The sequence below is a fragment of the Netta rufina genome (genome assembly GCF_964035555.1).
Source record: "Netta rufina genome assembly, chromosome: 5".
NCBI lineage: Eukaryota > Metazoa > Chordata > Aves > Anseriformes > Anatidae > Netta > Netta rufina.
Window position 1 is genome coordinate 2,448,550 of NC_140128.1, and position 15,951 is coordinate 2,464,500.

A 15,951-nucleotide genomic window follows, 5' to 3' on the forward strand; every position below is an offset into this window, starting at 1 on the left:
TTCAGCGTAGCATAATAACAAAAGGAAATTAATTTGAGTTTATACTTTCCTGCTTGAAATGAACTACAAAGTTGCAGTAACAGCTATGACAGACATAATGGATGAAAATCTTCCCACCTTGAAATGCTGAAATAAATGACCTCTTCACTCCAGAGCCTCTTAGGTGTCAGAAGGTTGCCAGTTACAGGGATAAGGGCATTCTCTAAAGATTGAAGAGGGAGTACTAGAGAAATTCAGAGTAGTTTATCATATTTTGAATATTTAGACTTTTTTCCAAGAGACACACAATTCCAGGTTGATTACATGTAACAGAAGCATCATCATGTGAAATGCTCTCTCTCGTGTAGCATCAGGTACAAAGTGACATGATGAAAAGCTGATTAAAGAATCAGCTCAATTTTTATGTCTTTATCAGGCAAATCTTACGGTTAGTATTGGATGAAATCAGTGGAATATTGGCCCAAATGTACAGTGAAAAGCAGTGGAAAATTTGGTACTAATATTATCTTCTGTTACCTTTCACCAAATAATGCATTAATCTTTATCTTGGAATTTGTATAAATACCATGAAATTGTATAGAGGTAGCTGATGATGGCTGATTTTGAAAAGCAAATTAGTGGTGTTGTGGGTTTGTTTGTTTGGTGGATTGATTTTGTTTTTGATTTTACACTTGATGTGAGTTTTAATTCTTAATTTGCATTTCTACTTAACTGTAATTGGCCCAGGCAATTCTCATAAACAGCAGTACTTGTTGGTTAGCCTTCTATAAAGCTAAAAGGACTTTTTGTAATGTGTTAGCTTTCTACACTGATTGATTTTCATTTTTAGATCTAAATGACTTCTAGTCATTTCTGGCTTACTCTGATGTGCTTGCAATGAAACCACTTTAACATTCTGCACTCTTGAGTTGTTGGCTTTAATTTAGAAAACTCCCATCCTGAAAGACTTCCTTTATTATCCTGGCAAGAAGCTTTGTCTGCTTCCATTAATTTTCTTCTTATATCTCTATATTTTGCCAGTTCTGATGCTATCTTAGTCTGTGTAAATGTTTTCATGACTGAAACTGTATTAAGTAACATTCTTTTTAGTAGTAGTTCTTCCTCTTATTTATCCATTCTCAGAATTTCTCATGTCAATTACCTAAAAGAAAAAATCCATTGTTACAAGCTTAAAAACTGCAAGAGCATACCTGTATTGGATGCTAAGGAATAAACTGAACTACAAAGAACAAACTATTTGTAGGCTAGACTTCAGGTGCTGACTACTTTTACATAAACTCTTCTAGAATAAGTAGTAGCATAACTAAGGACATCACACAGCAGTGAAGAAATTCTTTTCTGCGTTACTCCTGATAGAGTTACAAGTATCAAAAGAATTACGTATTTGCTCTCATTGTTGCATTTTGCTATTACTTTACTATCAGAGCCACAATGCTTCTTCATATCAGCAGAGATTGTATGTTTCAACTCCATGTAACAGTCTGGCTTGTAAAGCGGGAGAGTAGTAATGTGAGGGGAAAATGTAAAATGGCATGATATACAATAATCATTTTGCAGGACTGGAAGTGTATTTTTGGATTTTAATCCTTACAGGCAATTCATATTTTGTAAAGAAAAAGTATGTGTTTAACCTTCAGGTTGAGGTCAGTTCCTAGACTTCTGGAGTGTAACAGAACCACCATGTGGCATTTTTATGATATAAACTAGATTTTAAAATATGAACTTAATATACCAGTTGCTTTTCCATATATCATCATATTTAACAGTTCTTCATTCAGAGATATTAGTCGTTTCGCATGTATACAAGCTGACAGGCAAAAAATAGATTAAGAATGATTTATAATGTTATCAAATCTTTGTCTTAGTAGTATTTGTGTTACTGGAAAATCCAGGAGTCCTAATCACAGACCAGAGCTGCTGGTCTTGCTTTTGTACCAAAGAACACAAAGATGATGATCCCTCTCCTGAAGTGTTCACAATATGAGTTTGAAATAAGTACTTGAAGTACTGCTTGAAGCCAGGCTGTTTGAGGCACAGCAAGGAAGCTGTAAAACAGTATTAGTTGTCGTAATTGTTGTTGCTTCCATGCAGCAGTAGGTTAACTGTGGCTGAAGGTTTTCCAGAGGTGACACAGAAACATTATTTCACTGAATTTTGAGATAGGGTCATGTAGTTACTTGATAGGTGCTCATGAATTTGAGTGTGGTCATGGAAGAAAGTATTAAGGTGATGGTCAAAGTTCTCTCAGTATTTCCAAACACTTTCCCATCAAGGGCTTTTATTCCATTCATTAGGAGTTACTTTCAAATAAAGATTATAGTTCAGTACATTATTTTTATAAGAAGTAATTGTACTTCTTTTAGTTAAAATAGGAATCTGGGGATTCTTCTTAATTATGGTCAGGTGTTTTTGCAGTATCACAAATGCCAAAACATCATCTTTGACCTTTAATATTTTAATTTGTGTACTTTGTTTTTTGAAAGGATACATAATACATGTCTGCAGAACAGATTTTATGCCTTTGCAGGTAGAGCAGATCTTACTTTCAAAGCTATTTTTAGGTGGAAAAAAATCCAGAAGAATTTCGTCACAGAAAAGAAGAGGATATTGTGACTTTAGCACATCTGTGGGAGGGACTAACTACAGGATTTTTTTAATCTTTGTCTTAGCAAGGAGTTTTGGAAGTGAATAATGAAAATGTCATCTCTCTCTTTTTTTTTTTTTTTTTTTTTTCACCTTCTAAAAGTCCATCATTCTAGATGATTTTAATTTGCCTAGTGTGATCTGTGTATAATAGAACTTGGTAAATCTGTTTATCTCTTCAAGAGAATGAAATAGTATTTCACTGTGTATTATTTAATGTTACATGTAATTTTGTGTTAACATACATGTCTGTCTTCATATATCTGTGTAGAAATCTTTGAGATACTCTGTATAGCTTCAAGTAATGCATACATGATCTTCATGAATCTGGCATTAAAGACAATATGTATTTAGATGTTTAAGTCACCTTTGCCAGAAAATCTATACAATAAGTAAAACTCCATCCAGAGTTACATCCCAAATTTGCAAAAATTCTAGAATTCTATTGCCCTCTGCTGGTTTTGCGCACCCATTTGTGATTTGTTAGCATTGAATTGAAAGTCAGTTGGCCTTTCTTTTATTTTTCTTGGTGAAATAACAGTAGATTAGCAGTGTAAGTTGGTACTTACAATTTAAAGTATTTTAGAATTTAAATTAATCTTGTGACCAGTCCTGTCAGGGGACTTTCTGAAGGTCGGTGGGAGAAGGTGGCAAAGGGTTTTCTCTCATGTTGGAAAGGGTTTGGGGTGAGAGGAAATGCTTGATCTAGTATTGTGTGTCCTTTTTTTTCCAAAGCAGTAAAAAGCAAAACTAAAAAAAATAATAATAACGGAAGCATAATAATTACTACTTTATGTTTGTGTGACCTTTGCCCACATTTGTATGTACAATACATATGGGTATAATTTTGTATTTTAGACCAAGCGGGAAAGCCATTTATTGAATAGATTAATTTTATTTTTTTTTTTACTTACACTATCCATGCAGCATTCAGTCAGGCTTGAAAACGTATTCACATGCATGTACGTATTCATATGTATGTTTCAGTATTTGTATGCTGTGGTGAATATTGGTATAAGCATGATGTGATGCAAGTTTTATGAAGTCAGTACATAGATAAACCTCACCTCTTCAGGGCAGTTTCTGTAGTGTGATCCTCTGGGCTTCTTGGAAGTCCGTTGAATTTATCGGGTGTCTGTGTGGGCACAGCAGACACGTGAATACAGGACTGGGTCATGGAACACATGCAGAGCTTGGTTTATGTCACCTTGAAGAGTGGCAGCATGTTGCCTGCAGTAAGTGGAACCTATTCTTGGTATGTGATGGTTGGTAATCGAATGTCTACATAAACTGCTCCAAGACGGGGAGTAACCCTTTAGAGTACCCTCTGTCCTGCTATGTCCTGGCTGATCTATAAACTTACATTTGCAGACTACCAGGGAGAACATTACCCAGCACAGAGGGAGTGCTTTGATCCCCTTTGGTATGCAGAGAAGTTTGGGGGGTAATTTCACTAATCTTGGCGGTAGCTTTCTCTCAGAAGTCAAGCAGATAAACCATAGCACAGTGATTCCTTGAGGAGTTGAGGACGAAGCTTTTATTTGGTTTTATTCACTTTTATTCGGCAGCAACCTCCTTCTCCCCTCTCTTCCTTCATCTTGTCACCAAAAATATCCAAACCCCTAACCCAGATTACAAGTTGGAGACAGAAATTAAGTTTACTTCTGAAGGTCAGTGTTTCTGGCAATTCGGTGTTATTGAGCTTGCTCCTTTAAGAGGCATGCAGTAAAACCCGAGGTAATACCTGTGAGAAAAGAGTAGTTGCAGGTGCATTCATATTCTGTTTTTTACTTTTTTTTTTTTTTTCTTCACTCTCTTTTTCAACTTTGTAATCAAGAACTCGATCCTTTGCTTTGCTAGAACAAACTTGCTTTCTTCTTTAAGCTTGTGTGGCAGATAATGACTGATGAGCGATCAGTGCCAAGCATGCTTTTCTTTACCAGAAACAAGCAATATAAATAACATAATGTAATAGAGAAGCTGCTGGGGCACCTCACGGTGTGCCTGGGAGTCCTGGGAGTTGGTACACATTTTTCACTGAGCTGTAAGTATCATTTTCAAAACCAGAAGTATCCACTGTCAGGAAAAAGATAAAAAAAAAAATTGAGGCAGGTATTGTCCTGTGCCACTCAGTAAGGTGGAAAGAATGCAAATTTCTTTCCTGATTTCGGGAAATTGCATACAGTCACACATAGCAAGTCCCAAATCTAGCTTGTGTTTTCACAGACTGCAGAATGTAATTCATTGTCTTGATATGGGTGATGTCTCTTTCATATGTAATGTGGGCTAGGGGGGATTTCTTTGTTGTTCTTTAAGTGCTCTTAGTCTATTGCAAGATCTCGGTGTACTTTGCAGAAGATCACTCATTTTCTGGAACTTATTACAGCTTACACCTCAGTGGTCATTTAGGCTATCATACAGACAGCTTTAGATGAAGGACTTTATCTGTTCAGAACTATTTTTATGATTTTCTACTGGTGTGTATTTTAAGCTGTCAGCCCCTAAATCCTCCCTTATAAGTAGGAAATTCTTTTGCTGACTCCTACATTCATCCTGTCTGGCAGAAATTAATTATCAGGACAGAGAAAAAGAGCATAAATATCAGTATACTTTAGCTGTCTTATGGAAAGATAGGTGAATATTCATGTTATATATGTAGTATTGCTTGAGGAAAAACACTGAACTACTGTTTTACTTAAATCAGAGAAATCCTTTTGCATGCAACAGTAAACATTGGGGCCCATTCGATGTATTAAATTAGTTTCCATTCTAGGCTAAGTACTCTCGGGACGGAGAATATAGACACTTGAAGCTTCATGGACTGCTTATATTTGTACTGAGAGAACTTCTACTCAAGGATTTTGACTGCATAGGAGCAACCATGAGCTTCTTGAGGTTTCTATTCATGTTGATTTTTCACAAATTAACTGAAACGAGGTGAGAATCCTAAGTGGTTTTGCCCCCCAAAATAGGCAGAGCTGAGCTTGGAACTGCAAGTTCTGACTTAGCTTCAGTGCTCTAGCCACTATCGGATTTTGCCATTTGTTTTAGCACCTGTGGTGATAGGAGGGATAATATTTATGGTAGTTTAGCATTTTGATGGATTTTCCTTCATCCTTTTGTAAACAGGCTATTTTTATGTTGCCTAGGAGTTAACTGGTCAGTACAGATTTATGTCAATATATTTGAACATGAATCTATCTAAAAATTGTGATTTGTACATGGCTATTAATAATTGTAAATTATGAGCATGGGAGGAGCATCTAAAAGCCCCTCAGCTTTTCTATCACATTCATCCCCATGTGAAAATCATTTGCTTCATTTTTATTTCTGGAACACTGTTATTATGGGCCTAGGATTATGAGTTTAAACTTTCTTTTATTTCTTTCTTTTCTTTTTTCTTCAAAAGCCATCTGGACAGGGAGCTGGGCAACCTGCTCTGGGTGGCCCAGCTTGAGGCCGGGGAGGTTGGACGCATGATCTCCAGAGGTCCCTTCCCACCTCAACCATTCTGTGATGAGGAAGAAATTACATGAGCTGTTCTGGTCTGTGATTTAACAGCTAGATCAAAGATGGGAGCTCTTACTGTGCAGTAATCAAATGCTCAGTTATCAGTTCATGTGAGCTACCATAAACTTCATCACAACTGAAAACTGGGAGCCTAAACTAACCAGTTTTTCTTATGTTTCAATACATAATGAATAAACAAAGTCGCCTTTAACATAATTTGCGTCTTCCATATATTTGGATTTAACAGGTTACTAAGAAATTTTGATGAAATTTGTACATTATTAAATAAAATTTATATTTATCACTTTTTGATGATTAATTGCAAGAAGATATTTCAATTGGCTAAATTTTAGTAGTGTGTTACAAATTATTTCCTCAATCATACCATTTCAAAGGAACTTGTCTTCAATAGGGAATGAATAAGTGGCACATGATCAGGACTTTCAGTTCATGTTGTACTTGGACGAGCATAGTGTGGAAAACACAGTTCAAAGAATTGCAAAACCAGAAATCTGTAAACCAGACTTTAAAATTTTCAGTAACAATTTTCTAGTGTTCCACTTGAGTTCTTACTGAGGAATTGTTATATGTGCTGGCTGTTGTGTGTGATTGTAGAATTGTAAATATGCAATCAAGTAGTATTTTTATAGAGTAAAATGTTTTAGAACATAATCATTAAGGTAAAATTCTGCTTCTAGATATAGTGTACATTTCAGGTATAGGTAGCAGTCTGACAGTGAAAAATTTTAAATGAGGCATCTGGTAACGTATTCGGTTTTACTGTAGAAATAAGTAGATATTTAGATTATGTGCTTCTTTGCTATATGTAGTATAAAACACGATAGTTTCTGTGGACTTCATCAGAAAGTGAGAACATATGGTAGAAGATTTGATGCTTCATATTTGGAGTTCCAGAAATAAATTTATTTTCATTGTATGTGATTATCAAGAATATTAAGCATCTTGCTGAAGGACTAGTGCTACTTAAATAAATATACCTACTTGAAGAAAACAGTGCTCTGGTAATGAGTGTCGATACTGTTTGAGACCTTAGCATAGGGATCCAGACCCTTGTGACTCCAGGAACATGTGCATTCAGTGAGTACTCTTTCAGGAGCTGGATGTGGGTCATACAACGCAGTAGATGGCAATGAAGAGAACAATTTATCTCATCTTGTGCTGCTGCAACAAATGCAGCCTATTGGAATGACTCAGTTGCCATGTACAGTTATTTTAAATTTCATTACTGTAGTTCTGACTTCTAAATGAAATGAGAATCTTCTTCTGTTTGAATACTTAATTCTGTGATGTAGGATATTAAAAATAGTACATTTTGTTGGCAAGGAAAACATTTTGTATTAGAGCAGTGTTCTATACTGTCATCACAGAATTCTCCCTCTGGAGTCTCATTTTTCTACAGTGAATCAAGAAAGCCATGCCTTGCACTGGCATTAGACTTGTATACAACATTAATTTCTTAAAGGGCGCAAAACCAGAGATAATTTCTCTTTCCTATATTACATTAGAAAAGATGGCATATATTGCATATTTAATTGTGTACAACTCCTTTGATAAAATTTTCAATATTCAAGTCACAGCCTTTGAACGAAAATGAAATAAGAGGAGAATTTTGCCTATTTTGCACTTCTTTTGCTTTCAGAAATTAGCACCTGGAGTTAGTCAGTTTGCTTATACCTGTGTACAAGACCATCCTATCTGGACTAACCAGCAGTTTTGGGAAACAACCTTCTATGGCAATGTGCAAAATCAAGTTCGTTCCCTCTACCTTACAGCCAAAGAAGACAACCATGCAGTACAATTGAGACAAAAGGTAGGAGAATGTATTAAATATTAGGATAGTATTTTTTTACTCACATTTTAATTATCTTCTAAGTTATAGAAAGCTAAGTTATGGTTTCTCAATTTTTCTGTTTTTCTCTCATTTTTCCTCTGTTAAAGATACTGATATATATCTATGTTCATATGAAGATGTGCTACTAGTTAGTGTCCAAGTTAAACCTATGAAAAAATACCTGAAAATCTCAGCCAGAAAGAACTTTGCTATTGAAGAAAATGTCTTAACATTTACCTATACACTTCTGAAAAAAAAATGTACTTTTGAATATCATCTTTAATGTAAAAATGTTGTTTGCACTTAATTTTCTGAAAAAAATATTCTTTAGGAGGTCAGCTTAGGGAAGTACAGAAAGAGCATTTTCACAGTTTCACACTTAAGGCTTTTTTAGGGCACTAACACACTTAACAGTGGTGGAAAAAAATAATCACACTGATACTCAGTTACTGATCTTTGGCAGTATTCATTAACAATAAAAATAACAAAAATTTGGACTTATCTGCAAAGCATTATAATTTGATGTTGCCCTTACGATTTTTATGTAACACCACTTTTTGTGTCATTTTTCCACCATTTAAGGTGTATTTTTTCCTGATAATAGTAACTTATCATATAACAATGTGACAACTAGCAAGAGTTCTGTTACATCAACAGCTTAAGATAGCAGCAGTTCCAGTGTCCCTGTAATAGACTGTTATCAAGCCTTAGGTTGGTTTCTGTTGAATGGTATTGCTTACTTTATTAAAATTGGACAGATCTCCCAGAACACAAACCTTCTCAATAAGAGGAAAGTATGCCTCTAATGCAAAAATGAAAGTATAATGGGAAGTCTTGCAGCACACTAAAATTAGAATTTTTAAGGAGCACATACACATAGTAAAAAGCTATTTATAATCTCTCTTCTTTTATGAAAATAGAGCTATCAAATAGGTGACTGAAAAATGTATGCTTCCCAAAGACATACAGCACTGTAAAGCGAAGCAGTAAAATAAAGAGATTACCAGAAATGTAGTTAGAATGAAGAATTGAAAAGGCATGTCAGACATATCAGGAGTAAAGAGAAAAGGACTGTGGTTGTGTACTGGGAGCCCCTTTCAGTTTGACACTGTGTAAGGAAAAATTCAAAGAACAGTAAAACTTAGAAGAAAGCATCTACTTAAAGCATCACTTACGTTTGTATGCTAAATTAGCTGAGCTTTATGTAGTATGAAGAAAAATGTTTACAGGATACTTAGTCCTCTAATAGTTTAACATCAGTTGTTAGGTCAGTAATACCAGCTTCCGGATTCCTTTATTCTAATTTCCTCGGGCTATAATATAATTTGGCTGCCTATCGTCTACCTAATTTGATCTAAGCAAATGCTAGAGTTGGACTCCAACATGCAAAGACTTGAATGTTTTCAGCTGGTCTGGAAACTATTTATATAAAAGCTTGCCTCACCTGGACATCCTAGGAATTTGGAAGATATCATCTGCATCAAGCAATCAGCTGCATGTTGTTTCTCAGTCTGATTTATGCTTGATCTTATGTGACCTACGCAGATAAGCTAGGGAAAGCAGCTATATTAAAATCAGTAAACCACTCGGAAGTAACATAAAAGATTATGCAGCACAAAAAAAGATCTAGAAAGAAATTATGTTAGATTAGACCTGTCTACAGTAGGCAATGCTACTTGTGTATTTCAGTAAACTACTTCAGCCCTGAGTTGCTATAATCATACTCTCCTTAAACCCTACTAACCATAGCTATTTGCTTTTTATTTTTAAATAAATAAATAATTTAAACAATCAAATCATTTTAATAAACATTTTAATAAACTTTTTTTTTTTTTTTACTAACAGTTGTTTTTTAGAATTATAATTTATTTGTATTTATATGTCTTTTAGGAGAAAAATTCTGTGGGTCTGGACCACGATAAGACAGCAATGGACCTGGCTGCTGAACAGTTGCGATTATGGCCAACTCTTAATAAACAAACTCAGCAGGAACTAGTCCAGAATGAGGAAAGTACAGTTTTCAGCCAGGCAATTCATTTTGCTAACCTCATGGTCTACCTGCTAGTACCACTGGATACAAGTAAGAACAAGTTATTGAGAGCATCAGCTACTGGTGACTGGGAGAGTGGAAGTAATAGTATTGTCACAAACAGGTGGGTACACAAGTTCACTGGTAATCAGTCATGTTGGGACACTACTTTCAAAAATTTACTAGTTTTCAGAACTTCATCTAAACATCATTTTTTTCAGTATCTTCTCTTTTCAAGAGCATTAATTAAGGAGAGTGGAAATCTAACATGGTTCCTCTTAAATGATGAAATATCACATTGACAAATTTACTGCCACTTAAAGGAACATGAAAATTTTATTGCTTCAGTAAGATTTTTTAATGTAGTAATGCAAACATTGAAGACAAATACTAGAGTATGAAGAGAAAGAAAACAGCAGCTCCAAAATTACTCTGTTTACTCCGTTAGTTTTCCTATAACTTGAGTTTATGTTCCTGAAGGGTGTTGTTTTTTTTTCAAGAAAGTATATATATATAAATATCCTTAAAATTAAAATTTCTGTGCTGCTACACATTCAAGGAATAAAGTTACTGAGGTCAAAAAAGGCATAAACGATATACCACTTGGACAAATGTTAGATTACTAAGGGGGCAGGAGGAGCATAAAGACAGTTCCTTTCCCTAGCACACAAATCCAGGAGATTTCATAGCAAGCCTTCCTCCCTCTCTATTTATTGTCTTAATTATTAGCTATGACCAGTCAAAATTCTCATATGATAAAATTGTAGAACGCTATATGAGGACATTGGCATCAAGCAAATAGGTTATGTGTATTGAACTCCACTGTCTGCTGACTAAGCACCTCTAAATTCAGTCATTGAGATATGTTCAGTAGAAGAGTTGCAGCATATAATACAATGTATGAATCTGGCTTTTAATGTTGTTGTGGGAAGCCTTTTCAGATGTTTGAAATACATCTCCCACTGACTTGATTGTATTTTATACCTGATGCACAAAATACTTTTTAATAGTCTTTTTGTTTTTAAATACTTTACTCTGCAATTATAATATTCATTTAATTAATTCTTCTGTATTTAGCATGGGTTGTAAATAATGTAATTAACTTTTTGAGAAGACATAGAGATTATTTCCAAGCAGCTGATCTGTTTTTCTCTTACGGGCTGGTCTTCACTATTGAATTAATGGAGAAAATGTTCTGTGTCATCAAGCAATTCTGACACCGTTAATGATACTGGGAATACAGTGTAGTTGTGGTAGGAGCATATGTTTTCAGCAAGTGGTTTATGTTTTTTTACTAGAAAAAGATACAGCTTTCATGTGTCTAGGCAGGTATCATGTGTGTTTCACCAGCTTCTTTTTTGCACACTTGAAATATCTTCTATTTATCTCCAAAGTATTGCAGGCAGTGTTGCAGAGAGCTATGACACTGAAAGTGGGTTTGAGGACTCTGAGAACAATGATGTGGCAAATGCAGTTGTACGCTTCATCACCAGATTTATTGACAAGGTTTGCACAGAGAGCGGAGTTACACAGGATCACATCAAGGGTCTTCACTGCATGATACCAGGTAATAATTGTGACAAAAAATATGCATTTGTAGTCTTTCATTATTCTTCTTTTCTAATGAGAGTAATGCACATTTTCCTTTCAGTTAATTTCAGTGGGGATAGAAGATCAGATTTCCTTTACAGACTGTAATTGCTGTTGAATTTCAACTAACTATTCCCTTGATGATTAAATTTGAGAGTTTCAGAGTATCAGAGTTCTAATTAGATTGCAACTTTCTCTTTCATATTATGCCAGACTTCATTTATGGTATTACTGATTTCCAGGCATTGTAGCAATGCACATAGAGACCCTGGAGGCTGTCCATCGTGAGAGTAGAAGGCTTCCACCAATACAGAAGGCAAGTATTATGAAACATGTTTGTATTCCTTACAAGTATTAGGATCATGCAATTCAGGCATTTTTTTCCCCCTCATAATGTTAGGAGGAAACATCAAAACATTGTTAGAAATTTTCCACCAATGATAAATAGCACTTGGCTTTGGTCTCCTGAAACATGAACTTACAAAACCAGAAGAGCCAGACTTCTGATCATAAACAAGCTGTTGCATACCCTCTGCTTTTTGAGACCCATTTCTCTTAGTTGAGTCCAAACACCATCTCCCTTCTGTGGAATCAGTCTCATAACAATTTTGTTTTGAATCTTTTTATGCCAAATATAACTAGGCTGAGCTATAACACTGGTATCCCTATTACACTTACGCTAATTTATTTGCATCAGCCCAAAATTCTACGACCAGCTTTACTGCCAGGAGAAGAATTTGTTTGTGAAGGACTTCGTGTGCTACTGGATCCTGATGGCAGAGAGGAAGCTACAGGAGGACTGCTTGGAGGTCCTCACATCCTCCCTGCTGAAGGAGCTTTGTTCCTTACCACCTACCGAATTATATTCAAAGGCACTCCTCATGATCAGCTGGGTAAGAAAAAATAAACAATAACTGTAGTACTTCAGATAGGCAAGATTTTGAGTTGGCCTATCTATTCAAGCATCGGCATCAAAATGGATATACCTCTAAGTATAATTTTTCACGTTGATCACATTGGAATGATCTTTTATTATAGGTTTTCATCACTAGCTTTGACAATGATTGCTCTTTATTTTGTATTTAACTTAACTGGATTTCTTCAAATGAGGCAACATATATACTATACTCTTACATATTTTCCTATATTGATGTTCATATAGTGGTTTCCACTACTCCTAGCTTTCCAATAAACCATTTTTTTCAGACACTGGAATTGTGTAAAATGAAAAACATTCATAAGTTAGTATTCGCCTTTCAATTAGTATTAATAAATTAACTGTTGCTTTTAATATCTAATGGAAATTGCTCTTCTGAATGATAGATTTTTATACTTTGACACTTGCCATTAAATTAAATTGTCTTTGAGAAGTACAAGTTTATTTTGGAAAGTTCACAGTCATATGTAAAGAAATTAGGATTCAACGTTCGTTGTTTATAAGGTGCATAATGCAATACAAAAATGGAGTAAGTTTGAAACTGTTTCTTCACCCCTTTCCAACCTAGATTGTAGGGGTACATTTCCAATATGTAGGAAGACTCAGATATTTTTCCATCTATGACAAATTAAGCAGAAAAAAAAAAGATTATGGATAATACTTGAATTCTCAACTTTTTAGGTCTTTTGCCTGAAATTAATTCTGTACTGCTGTTTTTCCTATTGCTTTGTACTTGGCCATTCCTAACTGTTCAAAGTACAGTGTGACCAAAACAAAACTGATTCTGTAATCTAACAAGTATCTATAAACAACATTCTGTGGTCCTCAGTGGGAGAGCAGGTGGTGATCCGGAGCTTTCCTATTGCATCTGTTACGAAGGAGAAGAAGATCACTATACAAAACCAGTTGCAGCAGAGTATGCAAGAAGGAATGCAGATCACTTCAGCTACCTTTCAGGTAAAAGGAAATTTTGTAAAACTTATGTAACCCAGAATGCTCAGAATACTTTTGAGCAGCAGTTTGTCCTGATACCTGGGAAGAGTTCAGTTTCCTGCCATGTCAAGTCAATCCAGAATATGGACTCCTTTTGTAGAAACTCTCACTTTTTTTGGCCCAGTTGATACAGCATTACTGTTTTCATGTTTCTTTCTCTGCTTTTCTCACCTTTCTATTTTGGATTCAGTAAAAGGCTATTTCGGTGTGTTCAGCAGAGGCATTTAGTGCAGGGCAGTTGACAGAGATGGGACTTCAAAGAATTGGGAATCATAACTTCTCTGAAGCTTCCAAATGTTCCTTATTGGTGGTAATCTAATCTGTGGTTAAATCCTAGGAGATGGGAAGTTGAAGGCAAAGAATTTATATCACAGACTGAAAGTAGACTTCAGTGCTTAAGTCAAGAAATACTCTGTTGGGGTGGCTGACTGCAGAAATAAACTTTCACTGAGAACAATAACTCTTTAACATCTGAAAATAAAATAGATTATCAACAGTTTAGTAGTTGCTTACAAAGTGGACATTATATAACTGATCATCCTTAAATATCCCAGTCAAAAGGACAAGATTAAGAATACAAATAAGGAAAACAACAACAACAAAAAAAAAGTTGTTCCTGTGGACTTTCTGAGAGGACTTCATGAAAACTTTTTTTTCCAGAAATATTTTACCAGGATAATTAGCATACTTCAATGATGTGCTAAATGCAGACGTAGCTCAATGTTTTTAGTGCTGGATTCTGGTCAAACATCATATCTGCTTTTGTTTAGCATAGTGCTGTGTTAGGTTATGAAAATGAAAACAGTTTTCTTTCTGTTCCCTTTGTAACAGCTAGCATTTGATACAGTATAAGATAGCAGCGACCCATCCCCCATCTTTGTTTATTAATTAGGATGTTCAGAATGTTTTGGCTGTAGTCATGCTATTTCATATCTTCAAAACTTTGTATCAGTATAGCTTTTAAAAATTATTTCAAAGAGATCATAGAACAACAGTTATTAATATTTTGGAAAGTAATTACAAAACAAGTGAAATAAAAAAAATAATGAAATCCACCTTCAAGATGACAAGCAAACTTCAAAGCATGTGTAGCTATGCAATCAAAGATAAAGCTCAAGGATATTTCTTTGTTTGCTTTTTGCACATTCTTAAAGTTCTTTTGAGCCGTTTTATGGATTCCCTATTTTATCTCTGCCTTATTTTTTTAAATTCTTTTTCCCTGAAGATTTGACTGTCATACTTTTGGCTGAGAATGATGGAGTGTGATTTAAAGAAAAATAAGAAAAATTAAATAAGAAAAATTAAATAATAAATAAATGAGAAGTTTTTAAAAAACATTTCTAACAGGATGAATGAATCAGTGTTGAATAGCAGGAGGTTAGTTCCTTTCCAAAGATCAGATTTCACTATTACGCTTTATTATTAGCAGTTTTCTAGACTTTGGAAGGTGAGGTAAAAATTAGGATCACTAAATAATGGAAGTTTAATGCTTGTGACATATGAATGCTGAATTTGTTGATTTGATGAGAGTACATTGCCAACTTTACTTTCTGATATATAGTAGAGCTGACAGAATATTTCCAACCTGAGCTATCCCATGTGACTAGCACTTTAACTGTTGTAGACATCATAGCGCCAGCACAACCACTTAAAATATTTCTGTGTTTGGTATTATGAGAATTCCAGATGCTTCATAGTGAAAATACCTTAGTGTTACAACATAAATGCAAAAAGTAAATAACAACAACAACAAAAAAAAGAATGAGCTGTATGATATCCCTCAAAATCAATAGGATATGCGTACATGTATTTGTATTTTCTGATGGGCATAGTACTGCCTAAGTATGTGGGTTTTGTTAATATATATTAGGATCTTTTAATTTATTTTATCATATTTAATTTTTTTTTAGTTTCTAACATGTCCTGTCTTTATATGCAGCTAATTAAAGTAGCATTTGATGAAGAAGTAAGTCCTGAAGTGGTGGAAATATTTAAGAAACAGCTAATGAAGTTCCGCTATCCTCAATCTATCTTCAGCACTTTTGCATTTGCAGCTGGGCAAACAGCACCACAGATAATTTTACCAAAGCAAAAAGAAAAGAACACTTCATTCCGGTATAGTCATTCTTCTGTCACTCTCTTTTTGTTTACCACTAGTCAAATACATCAGTCAGACGTATTTTCAGATCTCCAGATCATTTAATCAGTTCTCAAGAAAACCAAAATAACTGATTGCTATTCTCTGTATTTTTATCTTTACTGAAAACAAGGTAGATTGATATGAAATAAATGTGTATATAAGAACATACTGTTTATCCAAACTTCTTGCTGCAGTAAATTTAAACAAGTATCTCATTACATTTTGAAACATGCACAATATAAATAATATTTTCAGCT

General features: G+C 34.7%; 1 protein-coding gene across 2 annotated transcripts in view; it reads left to right on the forward strand.

The window, feature by feature from the left end:
- The window catches only part of SBF2 (SET binding factor 2), a 251,265-nt gene that overhangs the window by 184,134 nt on the left and 51,180 nt on the right, over window positions 1-15,951 (forward strand). For both annotated transcript variants that reach the window (XM_084288403.1, XM_084288404.1), the window contains exons 18-24: window positions 7,814-7,984; window positions 9,896-10,158; window positions 11,429-11,601; window positions 11,867-11,940; window positions 12,322-12,517; window positions 13,391-13,518; window positions 15,494-15,669. In XM_084288403.1, the coding sequence (XP_084144529.1) occupies window positions 7,814-7,984; window positions 9,896-10,158; window positions 11,429-11,601; window positions 11,867-11,940; window positions 12,322-12,517; window positions 13,391-13,518; window positions 15,494-15,669 (1,181 nt within the window). The remainder of the gene's footprint in view (window positions 1-7,813; window positions 7,985-9,895; window positions 10,159-11,428; window positions 11,602-11,866; window positions 11,941-12,321; window positions 12,518-13,390; window positions 13,519-15,493; window positions 15,670-15,951) is intronic.